This window comes from Lissotriton helveticus, chromosome 3_2 (genome assembly GCF_964261635.1).
Source record: "Lissotriton helveticus chromosome 3_2, aLisHel1.1, whole genome shotgun sequence".
NCBI classification, from domain to species: Eukaryota; Metazoa; Chordata; class Amphibia; order Caudata; family Salamandridae; genus Lissotriton; species Lissotriton helveticus.
The window spans coordinates 484525391-484540709 of NC_136062.1; the positions used below are offsets into that span (position 1 = coordinate 484525391).

A 15319-nucleotide genomic window follows, 5' to 3' on the forward strand; every position below is an offset into this window, starting at 1 on the left:
CTTCTCCTGACGATCCGGTGGGGCGAGCCTCTCTGTCATATCTATGAGGCGACGCGATGCTACCCTGCGTGACTTTGCATGGCCTGATAGATATGGAGTAAGTCGCTACCTTGCCTGACTCTACGTCAAGGAGGCGCTCCGTGGGCGTTACGGTAGGTTTTCACACTCAACACCCATGGAATTTGACACTGCCTCATATATACAACTTGATGTAAAACTGGGGCAGTGCTAAAACCTACGTCTCCCCAGAGCAGGCGTAACAAGGCTCCTCGTTTTTTACTCTTTCTACATATTCTGCAGCACACATAGAACGAGAAAAATGCACCTTTGTGTTTTTGTTCAGTAAGATGCCCCTTCCTGCACAAAAACAATCGTGCCAACAACACCGACACACTTGTACCACGGTGCAAAGGTGCCTGCGTTGACGCTCGGCTGCAAACTGTGCGCGGGCGCCGGCTGAAAGGAAGGAAGGCACTGTATCGAAATGGCATAGGGCCGTGCAGCAGAATGACTTGCCAACTCTTTGTAAATGCGGCCTCACGTATTTGGTGGAGTGAGTGACACAAACATTTAATGAGAGGCAATCAGAAATGAGTAATGGTGTGAGGGTAAAGAGGAGGAGGGTAATGTGTCAGAGGAAGAGGCCAGGAGTTAGTAAGATCTTAAAGGCTTGTTTATGCACACCAGAGCTGTCTCTCCCCTCCCTCGTGTGTCACTATGTCAAGTGGTATCTGTGTATGTGTGTTGACACCATCTGCTCCTAACAGACTCTCTGCTCTCTTACAGGACACATTCTGGGCGAAGTACCAAGGTAAGTGTCGACTTCACTAACATGCACAACACACCGTCATCCACACAGAACACTCTCACACACAACACTTGAACACCAGGCACACAACACTAGCGCCCACACAAAGACACACACCACTCACACAATGCACATACAGTAACCAACATTTGCACTCAACACAGACATGCAACACTCACATCACACTTTAGCTCACAAACACAACACTAGCACTCACACAGACATACACACTACACTCACAGACTGCACATACAACACTCAACACTTGCACTCACACAGACATACACACTACACTCACAGACTGCACATACAACACTCAACACTTGCACTCACACAGACATGGAACACTCAAACACCACACTTGTGCTCACCACGCACAACACTAGCAGTCGCATAGCACTCATACATCACACTCAACACACCCAGTTGCACACACAGGCGCAACACCCCACATTTACCCATAAACACACAACACTTGCACACAACACACAACCCTAGCACTCACACAGACATGCAACACTCACACAACGTTTATGCACACAACACTCACACACCAGACACACAACACTCATACACTCAACAATTGCACACACAGGCGTAACACCCAACACTTACCCATGAACACAGGACATTTGCACACACACAACACATAGCACACATGCGCACACACAACACAGTAATAAACACGGCACACAACACTTGCACAAACAGGCACACATGCACACAACACTCACACATCATTCACATGCATCACACACACACACACACAACAAGCTACCCAGTTTCTCAAACAACCCTCAGACACATTGTAACTGACACACAAACGTATCACTCACAAACAGGTACGCAAACAACTGTACACACGGTCACTACCCAAACGTTGAACATCACTATGCAGATACACACAAAGGCGTCCCACCACACCGCCTACACACACATTTGCAACACACATCGCCTCACACCTGCCACCCACACCTCCTATGTACACACATCACCCAAAAACTACACACAGGCGCACGCATGCGATGACCGGGCATGTCTACTTACCACAAGGTTGGTTGCTTGCCGCCGGGTACAAGTAGTGTCATTGGCATCTACTCTCTGGACCTCAGGCACAACACACAACACCAACACACACAACTAACAGTTGGCGCTGCTCCCATCACCTTCCACATCTAGGCGCTGCAAAAGTGAGTTGGCCCCTACTCCACCAGATGGAAAGCGCGTTGAGCCTCAACAAGAGGTAGGACATTGGTCAAGAAACCCTGCAGTACCCTACAAATCTCAGTGGTTGGCAGACCAGCACGGATACTGGGTCCAGAGGCGGCAGGGGTCTCATCCTGGGATCTTCCAAAGTGAGGGTCTCTGGGACCCCAGATGACGTGTAAACCCTTCATAAAACAACTCCCACTTTGAGAATTATGTCACTTCTACAGTTCAAGTGCAAGGAGGGCTAACAGCAGCATTAGCCAGATGTGTTGAGAGCTGGAGTATATTAATGTGAATAGCGAGGACCCCCTGCAATAATATAGGATCCCCAGGGCAGGGCAATGATATGTGTGTAAGTGAATCCCTAGGCAGTCATGTACTCAACACCTGGCTAGAGACTCAAATTGAGGACACACATTAGACCATTGACTCAGTGTCAACTACAAATGACTTTTGAAAAAAGTTTCCATTTTTATTAATCTCATTTTGTTAAAAAAAAAGGGGGAAACAAATCTAGACATATATAGGATTCATCAATGTGAAAAACATACATATACATTCTCAAAACAGACACCATGAAAACCAAATAACCATACTACAAAAATTCAACATATGAACATGATAGAAAATCGATAGATTGGTAACCTGATTTTAAAGACAGAGATGGCTGAACAGTGGCTAGGAGATGGCTCCATGTTGAATTTTTGTAGTATGTGTATTTATAAAATAATTTAATAGTAAAAATGGAAACTTTTTTCAAAAGTCATATTTGTAGTTAATGGTATAATGTTTGTCTTCAATTTGAGTCTCTAACCAGGTTTTGACCACATGACTGCCTAGGGATTCACTTACACATAATTGAGAGCTGGAGGGTACCCTCAGAGGTGGGGGTGTGGCGCAGAGATGTGGACCCTTGCCTATAGCGCCAAAGGTGAGACCTCTGGTGTAGCGCCACCAGTGCTATGAGGTCGCATGTAGAGCCCTAAGGGGAGCCGCAGCGCTCTCCCCTGGAGAGGGGACGTTTTGGGGGATGCCTCAGATGTACAGATCCTTGTAAATCTGTAGCAGTGTCAAAAAGCAATGGGTGTTGTGGTGGGACACCCACAGCGACACCCACTGCCGCCCCTTTCACTCATATACCTGCGTGAAAGGGTCCCATATTTACAACGCTGCAGTAAGCCACAAAAAGTGGCTTGACGCCACTTTGTGAATATAGAACAGGACATTGCGCCACAGGCACCTGGTGAAAAGTGACGTTGCTGTGGAGCAATGCCCTTGTAAACATGCCCCGGTGTCTGGAAGACTGGTACCGCGGGCACTGGCTCATACGCAGGGCAGTAGAATGATGCAATTCTGTTGCCACCGTGTTTTCCTATTTGCTGCATTTTCCACACAATCCATCATCTACTGCATAATTTGCAGTTTTTAACAACACAAAGGCTTTGTTTACTATATTTTGATGAACGGCAGCGCAGCAAGCCTTCCTACGGTGCTGCAGTGCATCAAAATAAAAGGGCAGGAATGCAACGTACCTGAGGATGAGGTAGGTTCCTGTCCGTCTCCCGTGCGTTGTGAATCTGGCACTGTTAGGTTACTTGGATGTTGCGTGGGGACACCCACCGCAACATACATGGAACACCGCTTTCACGCAGAGTAATGTATGAAAGGGGCCCATATCTACAACGCAACGAAAAGTCACGCAGGGTGACTTTACTTGGCCTTGTTCATATGGGCAAGCCCGTTGTGCTGCAGGTGCGCCAAAAAAAGTGACGCGCTATCCGCGCAACGGGCTTGTAAATGAGGACCCGTGCTTCGAGCTCAAAGTGATCAAAAGATACTGAAACTCAGCAACAGAGCACAGTGGGAGGCCCTTTGCAAAGGACACCTTTCAGGACTTTCAATTAGTACTAATGAAGTGAAACTTTTGCCCAGAATAATGTTACCATGTACAAATGACAAAATAATGAAGTAATATATCTCAAATTATTCCGCATAATGCCGCACAATTTGCCTTTTCTTGCAGCATAATTTAGTCAGCCTCTGTGGCATAATTCCAGTGGCCTTGCCTATATGTAAGAGGACGTCATGCATGTGGGTGGCTCGGTCCAATCCTACTTGCTACTCAGAGGCAAAACCTGGCACGTGATTGGCTCCTCTGTTGTCCTACTGACCCATGAGAGGCACAGCCTGGCACATGATTGGCTCCTCTCTAGCCCTACTACCCCTCAGAGGCACAGCCTGGCACGTGATTGGCTCCTCTCTAGCCCTACTGCCCCCTCAGAAGCACAGCCTGGCACGTGATTGGCTCCTCTGTGGCCCTACTGCCCCCTCAGAGGCACAGCCTGGCACGTGATTGGCTCCTCTGTGGCCCTACTACTCCCTCAGAGGCACAGCCTGGCACGTGTTTGGCTCCTCTCTAGCCCTACTGCCCCCTCAGGCACAGCATGCCACGTGATTGGCTCTGTCCTAGCCAACTGTACCCTGAGAGGCAACAGCCGCATAGTGACGGACTCTGCAGGGCTGCCCCGGCCCCACGAAGGGGGCCCTCCTAAGAGGGCGGCGCCACTTAGTGCCGCACAATGGCACACGAGTCAGCCGCACAGTGCTTTGGGACCCTCAAGGGTCCACATGCCTGCGTCACTTCCAGGCAGGAGGGGGGTGAGGTACTTATATCTCTCCCGCCCACTGGTCGCCCTCTGTGTTCTGTTGCCCTGACGCCATCATGGTAGGTTATCTTACGGGCGATCCCAGGACAGGCAGTCCCTCGCCGCCTGCCCACCTGATGAGCCAAATTACAACGTGGCCCTAGCCAACCCGTGTTTGCCAGATTTTGGGGAGGGGATAGTCCCTTCCTCCAGTGGACCGCCAGTCCACACCCTTACTCACGCCCCCCAGAAAGGGGCGGAGCGTTGCAGGCAACCCCCCGTTGCTCAGGTCCACAACCGCCTGTAGGACTAACGGAGCGCCGTCGCTTATCCAGGGTCTAACGTGAGGACCTCCCTGGGGATATTTGGCCTTTGCACTCTTGTGTTGCTCGTGCAGCGGGTACCCCTCTGTACCTTACAGCCTCTGGATCGGCCTGTAACTTCACCACAGTTCTGGGTGTGGCCACTGTCACAACCAGTGCCCCCCACCAAGATTGGCATCTTTACCCACACCCTGTTGACCCTCTGGACAAGTGCACCCCAAACTCTAAAATGTACGCATGGCACTGTTAGCCCTCCTGCGCGAGCTCTCCATGGCTTCCCCTAATTGCCCTCCTACCCAGGAAAGTCAAGTCATTGCCTCCCAGGTGTATGGCCAAAATTGTTGGGAGGGGAGCCACCTCCCATGTCTGTGTCATAGCCTCCTATCAATAACAAAGGGGGGTAAGAGAGACTAGATCACGAAAGGATTCGTTCTCCCTGGACTTATATAAATAAACAAAAGAACCCAATCCTTTGGTGTTAGGTGTGTCCTCCAAGGATGGGGAGCACCTTTGTTTGTTTTTAGTCCCCTCACACACCAACAGGCCCCTTGGTGTCATGCTTCATTATCGGGGTCCTCATACCCCTCTACGGGGTACGGCGTGCTGCAACCTGCGAGTACGCGGGAGCACTTATAAAGACTATGTGTGGTGTGGATGAGGTATTTTTAAGTGTTTTTTAAGTGAGTGTGTAGTGGGGTTAAGTGAGTGAAGTTTAAAAAGTACCTGGCTCGTGGGGTGACAAAAAAAGTTTTTAATGGGCCCCCGGGCTGGTGCTATTAAAATTAAGTGTGGGAGGTTTTTTACGCAAAACAATGTGCGTCACCTCCTTTTTGTGTGCGTCGACATGTTTCGGTGTAAAAACACCTTCTTCAGGACGGGGTACACAAATCCCCACCTTACTCACGTTTCTCTAACTTTTTGTATTAAAAAAGTGAGATATATAGTGCATGTAAAACAGTGTACCTAACAAAACGTCGCTTAGTAGTCGACTGTTTTGAAGAGGTAGAGATGCCCCATGAGCCAAGTATCCAAACGTCAGGGTCCCTTCTATTGCTTTGCACAAAAATGGCGAGGTAATGGCTCCCGACCGACCCCTTCGTGGCTCCGGTGATTACTCACAGGACGCCCGGAAGGCCCTCGCCCCAGACCGTTGGTCTTGGCAACTTGATGAAATGTTAGGTTGCAAAACCCCATTTGTTGTGCACTGCACACTATTCTATAACATAATCCAGCTTGCACATATTTGCCTAGTAACACTGCACCCCAACAAACCTCAGGTGCCTCACAGGGCTGCCTATGGTATATTCACCATTCGCCTGTACATAAAACACTTGACCTGTCATCCGGCCACTCCCCTGGGTGGCTGTTGACCGATGTACCTTTTAACACATTGGGATTCACCTTGTCCCCTGCATGATGCCCTCCCCTGACGAGCCTGCCCTGGACGCTGGGCTTGCTGCCCCTTCAAAAAGAGAGCTCGTAAAGTTCCCTGCCAGGACCTGCAAGCCTTACATTTGATCATGCCTTCCATACCCGTGCAACCCTAAAGTGGTAAGGGGCGTGCTGTCAGCATGAACTAGAGAGTACCCCTCCCCCGAAGGACCCGGCAAGGGGCGAGCAAACCCACTGGGCCATACATCTATCTCCCACCTGGGTGTAACAGAATACCCTTCAGCCAAGCCTGGTCGGATTGTGCCCTTCTCCCTAGGGGGCACCACACCCGTCCGCCTTTCTGGCCAAACTTGGGACATTAGTCCCCTTGTTGAATGACCGCTCCAAAGGATATTTTGCTTAACTGAAGCAACCTGTATCCTGCCGCTGTGGATCGGAGGCCACGGAGTAAACTTATGGTTAGTGTACCTGTACCCTCCTAACTATAAAAGCAGAATGTGCTCTGATAGTAGGTCGTCTTTGTGATACTAACCCTCTATTCTAACACCACAAGAGTGCAAAGGCCACATATCCCCGGTGAGGTCCTCGCGTTGGACCCTGGCGGAGCGACGGCACCCCGTTAGTCCTTTGGGCGGTTGTGGACCTGAGCAACCGGGATTGCCTGGAACGCTCCTCCCCCTTCAGGGGGGGGCGGGAGTAAGGGGGTGGACTGGTGGTCCACCGGTGGGAGGGGTTAACCCTCCCCCAAAATTGGTAAGCACTGATTGGCTAAGGCCACGGTGTAATTTGGCTCATCAGGCGGGCAGGAGGCAGAGGGACTACCTGCCCTTGGATCGCTCGTAAGATAACCCACCATGTTGGCATATTTGTTATGCAAATAAACCTGCAGCAATTTCCTCCACAAAGAAGGTGTCTTGTCTGTTTATTTCTCCAGGATATTGCTGTGGGAGGGTGGGGAGTGTTGCCAATCTTGGCACTATACCCGGCCCCCCCTGGCCTTGGAGAAGGTCTCACTCCTGGCCCCCTTGTCCTCTCCTCTGCTCTCGGGTCAGTGAGGCTAATTAACCCTCTCGTTGCCTCCCTGCAGCCTGCAAGCCTGAGATCAAGAAGCCGAGGAAACAGATGGACGACTGCCTGGACGGTGAGAGTGGGGCAGAGGGTGGAGGGGTGGGGGAGAGGTGAGGGCAGAGGGTGGAGGGGTGGGTGAGAGGTGAGGGCAGAGGGTGGAGGGGTGGGTGAGAGGTTCGGGCTGAGGGTGGAGGGGTGTGAGAGGTGAGGGCAGAGGGTGGAGGGGTGGGGGAGAGGTGAGGGCAGAGGGTGGAGGGGTGGAGGAGAGGTGAGGGCAGAGGGTGGAGGGGTGGGGGAGAGGTGAGGGCAGAGGGTGGAGGGGTGGGGGAGGGGTGAGGGCAGAGGGTGGAGGGGTGGGGGGGTGAGGGCAGAGGGTGGAGGGGTGGGTGAGAGGTGAGGGCAGAGGGTGGAGGGGTGGGTGAGAGGTGAGGGCAGAGGGTGGATGATGAGAGGGTGAGGACACTGGATGAGGGACTGAGGGTAGAGGATGAGGGACTGAGGGTTGAGGATGAGAGGGTGAGGGTAGAGGATGAGGGAATGAGGGTTGAGGATGAGAGGGTGAGGACACTGGATGAGGGACTGAGGGTAAAGGATGAGGGACCAAGGGTAGAGGGTGAGAGGGTGAGTACACTGGATGAGGGACTGAGGGTAGAGGATGAGGGACTGAGGGTTGAGGATGAGGGACTGAGGGTTGAGGATGAGAGGTTGAGGACACTGGATGAGGGACTTAGGGTAGAGGGTGAGGGACTGAGGGTAGAGGATGAGAGGTTGAGGGTAGAGGATGAGAGGTTGAGGGCACAGGATGAGACTGAGGGTAGAGGATGAGAGGTTGAGGGCACAGGATGAGACTGAGGGTAGAGGATGAGAGGTTAAGGGCACAGGATGAGACTGAGGGTAGAGGATGAGGGACTGAGGGTAGAGGATGAGGGACTGAGGGTAGAGGATGAGAGGTTGAGAGTAGAGGATGAGAGGTTGAGGGCACTGGATGAGACTGAGGGTAGAGGATGAGAGGTTAAGGGCACAGGATGAGACTGAGGGTAGAGGATGAGGGACTGAGGGTAGAGGATGAGGTACTGAGGGTAGAGGAGGAGAGGTTGAGGGTAGAGGATGAGGGACTGAGGGTAGAGGATGAGAGGTTGAGGGTAGAGAATGAGAGGTTGACGGTACAGGATGAGACTGAGGGTAGAGGATGAGAGGTTGAGGGCCCTGGATGAGACTGAGGGTTGAGGATGAGAGGTTAAGGGTAGAGGATGAGGGACTGAGGGTAGAGGATGAGAGGGTGAGGGTAGAGGATGAGAGGTTGAGGGCACAGGATGAGACTGAGGGTAGAGGATGAGAGGTAGAGGGCACTGGATGAGACTGAGGGTTGAGGATAAGAGGTTGAGGGCACAGAATGAGCCTGAGGGTAGAGGATGAGGGACTGAGGGTAGAGGATGAGAGGTTGAGGGTAGAGGATGAGAGGTTGAGGGCACAGGATGAGACTGGGGGTAGAGGATGGGAGGTTGAGGGCACAGCATGAGACTGAGGGTAGAGGATGAGGGACTGAGGGTAGAGGATGAGAGGTTGAGGGCACTGGATGAGGGACTGAGGGTAGAGGATGAGATCTTGAGGGCACTGGATGAGGGACTGAGGGTAGAGGTTGAGAGGTTGAGGGCACTGGATGAGGGACTGAGGGTAGAGGATGGGAGGTTGAGGGCACAGCATGAGACTGAGGGTAGAGGATGAGGGACTAGGGGTAGAGGATGAGAGGTTGAGGACACTGGATTTGGGACTGAGGGTTGAGGATGAGAGGTTGAGGGCACAGGATGAGACTGAGGGTAGAGGATGAGAGGTTGAGGGCACAGCATGAGACTGAGGGTAGAGGATAAGGGACTGAGGGTCGAGGATTAGAGGTTGAGGGTAGAGGATGAGGGACTGAGGGTTGAGGATGAGAGGTTGAGGGTAGAGGATGAGGGACTGAGGGTTGAGGATGAGAGGGTGAGGACACTGGATGAGGGACTGAGGGTAGAGGATGAGGGACCAAGGGTAGAGGATGAGGGACTGAGGGTTGAGGATGAGGGACTGAGGGTTGAAGATGAGAGGTTGAGGACACTGGATGAGGGACTAAGGGTAGAGGGTGAGGGACTGAGGGTAGAGGATGAGAGGTTGAGGGCACAGGATGAGACTGAGGGTAGAGGATGAGGGACTGAGGGTAGAGGGTGAGGGGCTGAGGGTAGAGGATGAGAGGTTGAGGGTAGAGGATGAGAGGTTGAGGGCACAGGATGAGACTGAGGGTAGAGGATGCGAGGTTGAGGGCACAGGATGAGACTGAGGGTAGAGGATGAGAGGTTAAGGGCACAGGATGAGACTGAGGGTAGAGGATGAGGGACTGAGGGTAGAGGATGAGGGACTGAGGGTAGAGGATGAGAGGTTGAGGGTAGAGGATGAGAGGTTGAGGGCACTGGATGAGACTGAGGGTAGAGGATGAGAGATTAAGGGCACGGGATGAGACTGAGGGTAGAGGATGAGGGACTGAGGGTAGAGGATGAGGGACTGAGGGTAGAGGATGAGAGGTTGAGGGTTGAGGGTAGAGGATGAGAGGTTGAGGGCACAGGATGAGACTGAGGGTAGATGATGAGAGGTAGAGGGCACTGGATGAGACTGAGGGTTGAGGATGAGAGGTTGAGGGCACAGCATGGTACTGAGGGTAGAGGATGAGGGACTGAGGGTAGAGGATGAGAGGTTGAGGGTAGAGGATGAGAGGTTGAGTGCACAGGATGAGACTGAGGGTAGAGAATGGGAGGTTGAGGGCACAGCATGAGACTGAGGGTAGAGGATGAGGGACTGAGGGTAGAGGATGAGAGATTGAGGGCACTGGATGAGGGACTGAGGGTAGAGGATGAGAGCTTGAGGGCACTGGATGAGGGACTGAGGGTAGAGGTTGAGAGGTTGAGGGCACTGGATGAGGGACTAAGGGTAGAGGGTGAGGGACTGAGGGTAGAGGATGAGAGGTTGAGGACACTGGATGAGGGACTAAGGGTAGAGGGTGAGGGACTGAGGGTAGAGGATGAGAGGTTGAGGGCACAGGATGAGACTGAGGGTAGTGGATGAGAGGTTGAGGGCACAGGATGAGACTGAGGGTAGAGGATGAGAGGTTAAGGGCACAGGATGAGACTGAAGGTAGAGGATGAGAGGTTGACGGCACAGGATGAGACTGAGGGTTGAGGATGAGAGGTTGAGGGCACAGCATGAGACTGAGTGTAGAGGATGAGGGACTGAGGTAGAGGATGAGAGGTTGAGGGTAGAGGATGAGAGGTTGAGGGCACAGGATGAGACTGAGGGTAGAGGATGAGAGGTTGAGGGCACAGCATGAAACTTAGGGTAGAGGATGAGGGACTGAGGGTAGAGGATGAGAGCTTGAGGGCACTGGATGAGGGACTGAGGGTAGAGGTTGAGAGGTTGAGGGCACTGGATGAGGGATTGAGGGTAGAGGATGGGAGGTTGAGGGCACAGCATTAGACTGAGGGTAGAGGATGAGGGACTGAGGGTAGAGGATGAGAGGTTGAGGGCACTGGATGAGGGACTGAGGGTTGAGGATGAGAGGTTGAGGGCACAGGATGAGACTGAGGGTAGAGGATGGGAGGTTGAGGGCACAGCATGAGACTGAGGGTAGAGGATGAGGGACTAGGGGTAGAGTTTGAGAGCTTGAGGGCACTGGATGAGGGACTGAGGGTAGAGGTTGAGAGGTTGAGGGCACTGGATGAGGGACTGAGGGTAGAGGATGGGAGGTTGAGGGCACAGCATGAGACTGAGGGTAGAGCATGAGGGACTGAGGGTAGAGGATGAGAGGTTGAGGGCACTGGATGAGGGACTGAGGGTTGAGGATGAGAGGTTGAGGGCACTGGATGAGGGACTGAGGGTAGAGGTTGAGAGGTTGAGGGCACAGGATGAGACTGTGGGTAGAGGATGAGAGGTTAAGGGCACAGGATGAGACTGAGGGTAGAGGATGAGAGGTTGACGGCACAGGATGAGACTGAGGGTTGAGGATGAGAGGTTGAGGGCACAGCATGAGACTGAGGGTAGAGGATGAGGGACTGAGGTAGAGGATGAGAGGTTGAGGGTCGAGGATGAGAGGTTGAGGGCACAGGATGAGACTGAGGGTAGAGGATGAGAGGTTGAGGGCACAGCATGAGACTGAGGGTAGAGGATGAGGGACTGAGGGTAGAGTTTGAGAGCTTGAGGGCACTGGATGAGGGACTGAGGGTAGAGGTTGAGAGGTTGAGGGACTGAGGGTAGAGGATGGGAGGTTGAGGGCACAGCATGAGACTGAGGGTAGAGGATGAGGGACTGAGGGTTGAGGATCAGAGGTTGAGGGCACAGGATGAGACTGAGGGTAGAGGATGAGAGGTTGAGGGCACAGCATGAGACTGACGGTAGAGGATGAGGGACTGAGCGTAGAGGATGAGATGTTGAGGGCACTGGATGAGGGACTGAGGGTAGAGGATGAGAGGTTGAGGGCACTGGATGAGACTGAGGGTAGAGGATGAGAGGTTGAGGGCACTGGATGAGACTGAGGGTAGGGGATGAGAGGTTGAGGGTAGAGGATGAGAGGTTGAGGGCACAGGATGAGACTGAGGGTAGAGGATGAGAGGTTGAGGGCACAGCATGAGACTGAGGGTAGAGGATGAGGGACTGAGGGTAGAGGATGAGAGGTTGAGGGCACTGGATGAGGGACCGAGGGTAGAGGATGAGAGGTTGAGGGCACAGCATGAGACTGAGGGTAGAGGATGAGAGGTTGAGGGCACAGCATGAGACTGAGGGTAGAGGATGAGGGACTGAGGGTAGAGGATGAGAGGTTGAGGGTAGAGGAGGAGAGGTTGAGGGCACAGGATGAGACTGAGGGTAGAGGATGAGAGGTTGAGGGCACAGCATGAGACTGAGGGTAGAGGATGAGGGACTGAGGGTAGAGGATGAGAGGTTGAGGGCACAGGATGAGACTGAGGGTAGAGGATGAGAGGTTGAGGGCACAGTATGAGACTGAGGGTAGAGGATGAGGGACTGAGGGTAGAGGATGAGAGGTTGAGGGCACTGGATGAGGGACCGAGGGTAGAGGATGAGAGGTTGAGGGCACAGCATGAGACTAAGGGTAGAGGATGAGAGACTGAGGGTAGAGGATGAGCGGTTGAGGGCACTGGATGAGGGACTGAGGGTAGAGGATGAGAGTTTGAGGGCACTGGATGAGACTGAGGGTAGAGGATGAGAAGTTGAGGGTAGAGGATGAGAGGTTGAGGGCACTGGATGAGACTGAGGGTAGAGGATGAGAAGTTGAGGGTAGAGGATGAGAGGTTGAGGGCACAGGATGAGACTGAGGGTAGAGGATGAGAGGTTGAGGGCACAGCATGAGACTAAGGGTAGAGGATGAGGGACTGAGGGTAGAGGATGAGAGGTTGGGGCACAGGATGAGACTAAGGGTAGAGGATGAGGGACTGAGGGTAGAGGATGAGAGGTTGAGGGTACTGGATGATGGACTGAGGGTAGAGGATGAGAGGTTGAGGGCACAGGATGAGACTGAGGGTAGTGGATGAGAGGTTGAGGGCACAGGATGAGACTGAGGGTAGAGGATGAGAGATTGAGGGTACAGGATGAGACTGAGGGTAGAGGATGAGAGGTTGAGGGCACAGCATGAGACTGAGGGTAGAGGATGAGAGGTTGAGGGCACAGCATGAGACTGAGGGTAGAGGATGAGAGGTTGAGGGCACAGCATGAGACTGAGGGTAGAGGATGAGAGGTTGAGGACACAGGATGAGACTGAGGGTAGAGGATGAGGGACTGAGGGTTGAGGGTGAGAGGTTGAGGGCACTGGATGAGATGAGGGTCGAGGGTGTCAGGTTCTGATGTTAGGTTTTTTGCAGACAGGCTGTGAACACACAATCTTGGCTGCTTCAGAGCAGGGAGGGCAGGCCCAAAAGAGTACTTTCTTTCAGCTTCTAGAGCGCTGCTTGGCGTGTGATCTCCCTCAGAGCCCCCAACCCCTCCCCATCCCCCAATCCTCTGCTTCCAACCTGCCCCAGCTTCAGTCCCTCAGAGGACCCTTCAAAGTATCCCCACCTCTCACTCCAGCCCTTCGGGGAGCCCTCCACAGCTCCCCTCCCTGCCCTTCTCTCTCATCCCTCAGATAACCCTCCACAGCTCCCCTCCCTGCCTCTCATACATTCCCTCAGAGGGAGGGCCACCCACAGCTCCCTCCCCGCCCCTCTCTCTCATTCCCTCAGAGAGCCCTCCACAGCTCTCCTCCATGCACCCTCTCTCTCTCTCACTCCCTCAGAGAGCCCTCCACAGCTCTCCTCCATGCACCCTCTCTCTCTCTCACTCCCTCAGAGAGCCCTCCACAGCTCTCCTCCATGCACCCTCTCTCTCTCTCATCCCCTCAGAGAGCCCTCCACAGCTCTCCTCCATGCACCCTCTCTCTCTCTCACTCCCTCAGAGAGCCCTCCACAGCTCTCCTCCATGCACCCTCTCTCTCTCTCATCCCCTCAGAGAGCCCTCCACAGCTCTCCTCCATGCACCCTCTCTCTCTCTCACTCCCTCAGAGAGCCCTCCACAGCTCTCCTCCATGCACCCTCTCTCTCTCTCACTCCCTCAGAGAGCCCTCCACAGCTCTCCTCCATGCACCCTCTCTCTCTCTCACTCCCTCAGAGAGCCCTCCACAGCTCTCCTCCATGCACCCTCTCTCTCACTCCCTCAGAGAGCCCTCCACGGCTCTCCTCCATGCACCCTCTCTCTCTCACTCCCCCAGAGAGCCCTCCACAGCTCTCCTCCATGCACCCTCTCTCTCACTCCCTCAGAGCCCTCCACAGCTCTCCTCCATGCACCCTCTCTCTCTCTCACTCCCTCAGAGAGCCCTCCACAGCTCTCCTCCATGCACCCTCTCTCTCTCTCACTCCCTCAGAGAGCCCTCCACAGCTCTCCTCCATGCACCCTCTCTCTCTCTCATTCCCTCAGAGAGCCCTCCACAGCTCTCCTCCATGCACCCTCTCTCTCTCTCACTCCCTCAGAGAGCCCTCCACAGCTCTCCTCCATGCACCCTCTCTCTCTCTCATCCCCTCAGAGAGCCCTCCACAGCTCTCCTCCATGCACCCTCTCTCTCTCTCACTCCCTCAGAGAGCCCTCCACAGCTCTCCTCCATGCACCCTCTCTCTCTCTCATTCCCTCAGAGAGCCCTCCACAGCTCTCCTCCATGCACCCTCTCTCTCTCTCACTCCCTCAGAGAGCCCTCCACAGCTCTCCTCCATGCACCCTCTCTCTCTCTCATCCCCTCAGAGAGCCCTCCACAGCTCTCCTCCATGCACCCTCTCTCTCACCCCCTCAGAGAGCCCTCCACAGCTCTCCTCCATGCACCCTCTCTCTCTCTCACTCCCTCAGAGAGCCCTCCACAGCTCTCCTCCATGCACCCTCTCTCTCTCACTCCCCCAGAGAGCCCTCCACAGCTCTCCTCCATGCACCCTCTCTCTCTCTCATCCCCTCAGAGAGCCCTCCACAGCTCTCCTCCATGCACCCTCTCTCTCTCTCACTCCCTCAGAGAGCCCTCCACAGCTCTCCTCCATGCACCCTCTCTCTCTCTCACTCCCTCAGAGAGCCCTCCACAGCTCTCCTCCATGCACCCTCTCTCTCTCTCTCACTCCCTCAGAGAGCCCTCCACAGCTCTCCTCCATGCACCCTCTCTCTCTCTCATCCCCTCAGAGCCCTCCACAGCTCTCCTCCATGCACCCTCTCTCTCACTCCCTCAGAGAGCCCTCCACAGCTCTCCTCCATGCACCCTCTCTCTCTCTCACTCCCTCAGAGCCCTCCACAGCTCTCCTCCATGCACCCTCTCTCTCTCTCACTCCCTCAGAGAG

General features: G+C 53.8%; 1 protein-coding gene across 2 annotated transcripts in view; it reads left to right on the top strand.

The window, feature by feature from the left end:
• Positions 1-15319, top strand: part of F2 (coagulation factor II, thrombin) — a 312194-nt gene that overhangs the window by 59557 nt on the left and 237318 nt on the right. For both annotated transcript variants that reach the window (XM_078684422.1, XM_078684423.1), the window contains exons 3-4: positions 787-811; positions 7465-7518. In XM_078684422.1, coding sequence (XP_078540548.1) covers positions 787-811; positions 7465-7518 — 79 coding nt within the window. The remainder of the gene's footprint in view (positions 1-786; positions 812-7464; positions 7519-15319) is intronic.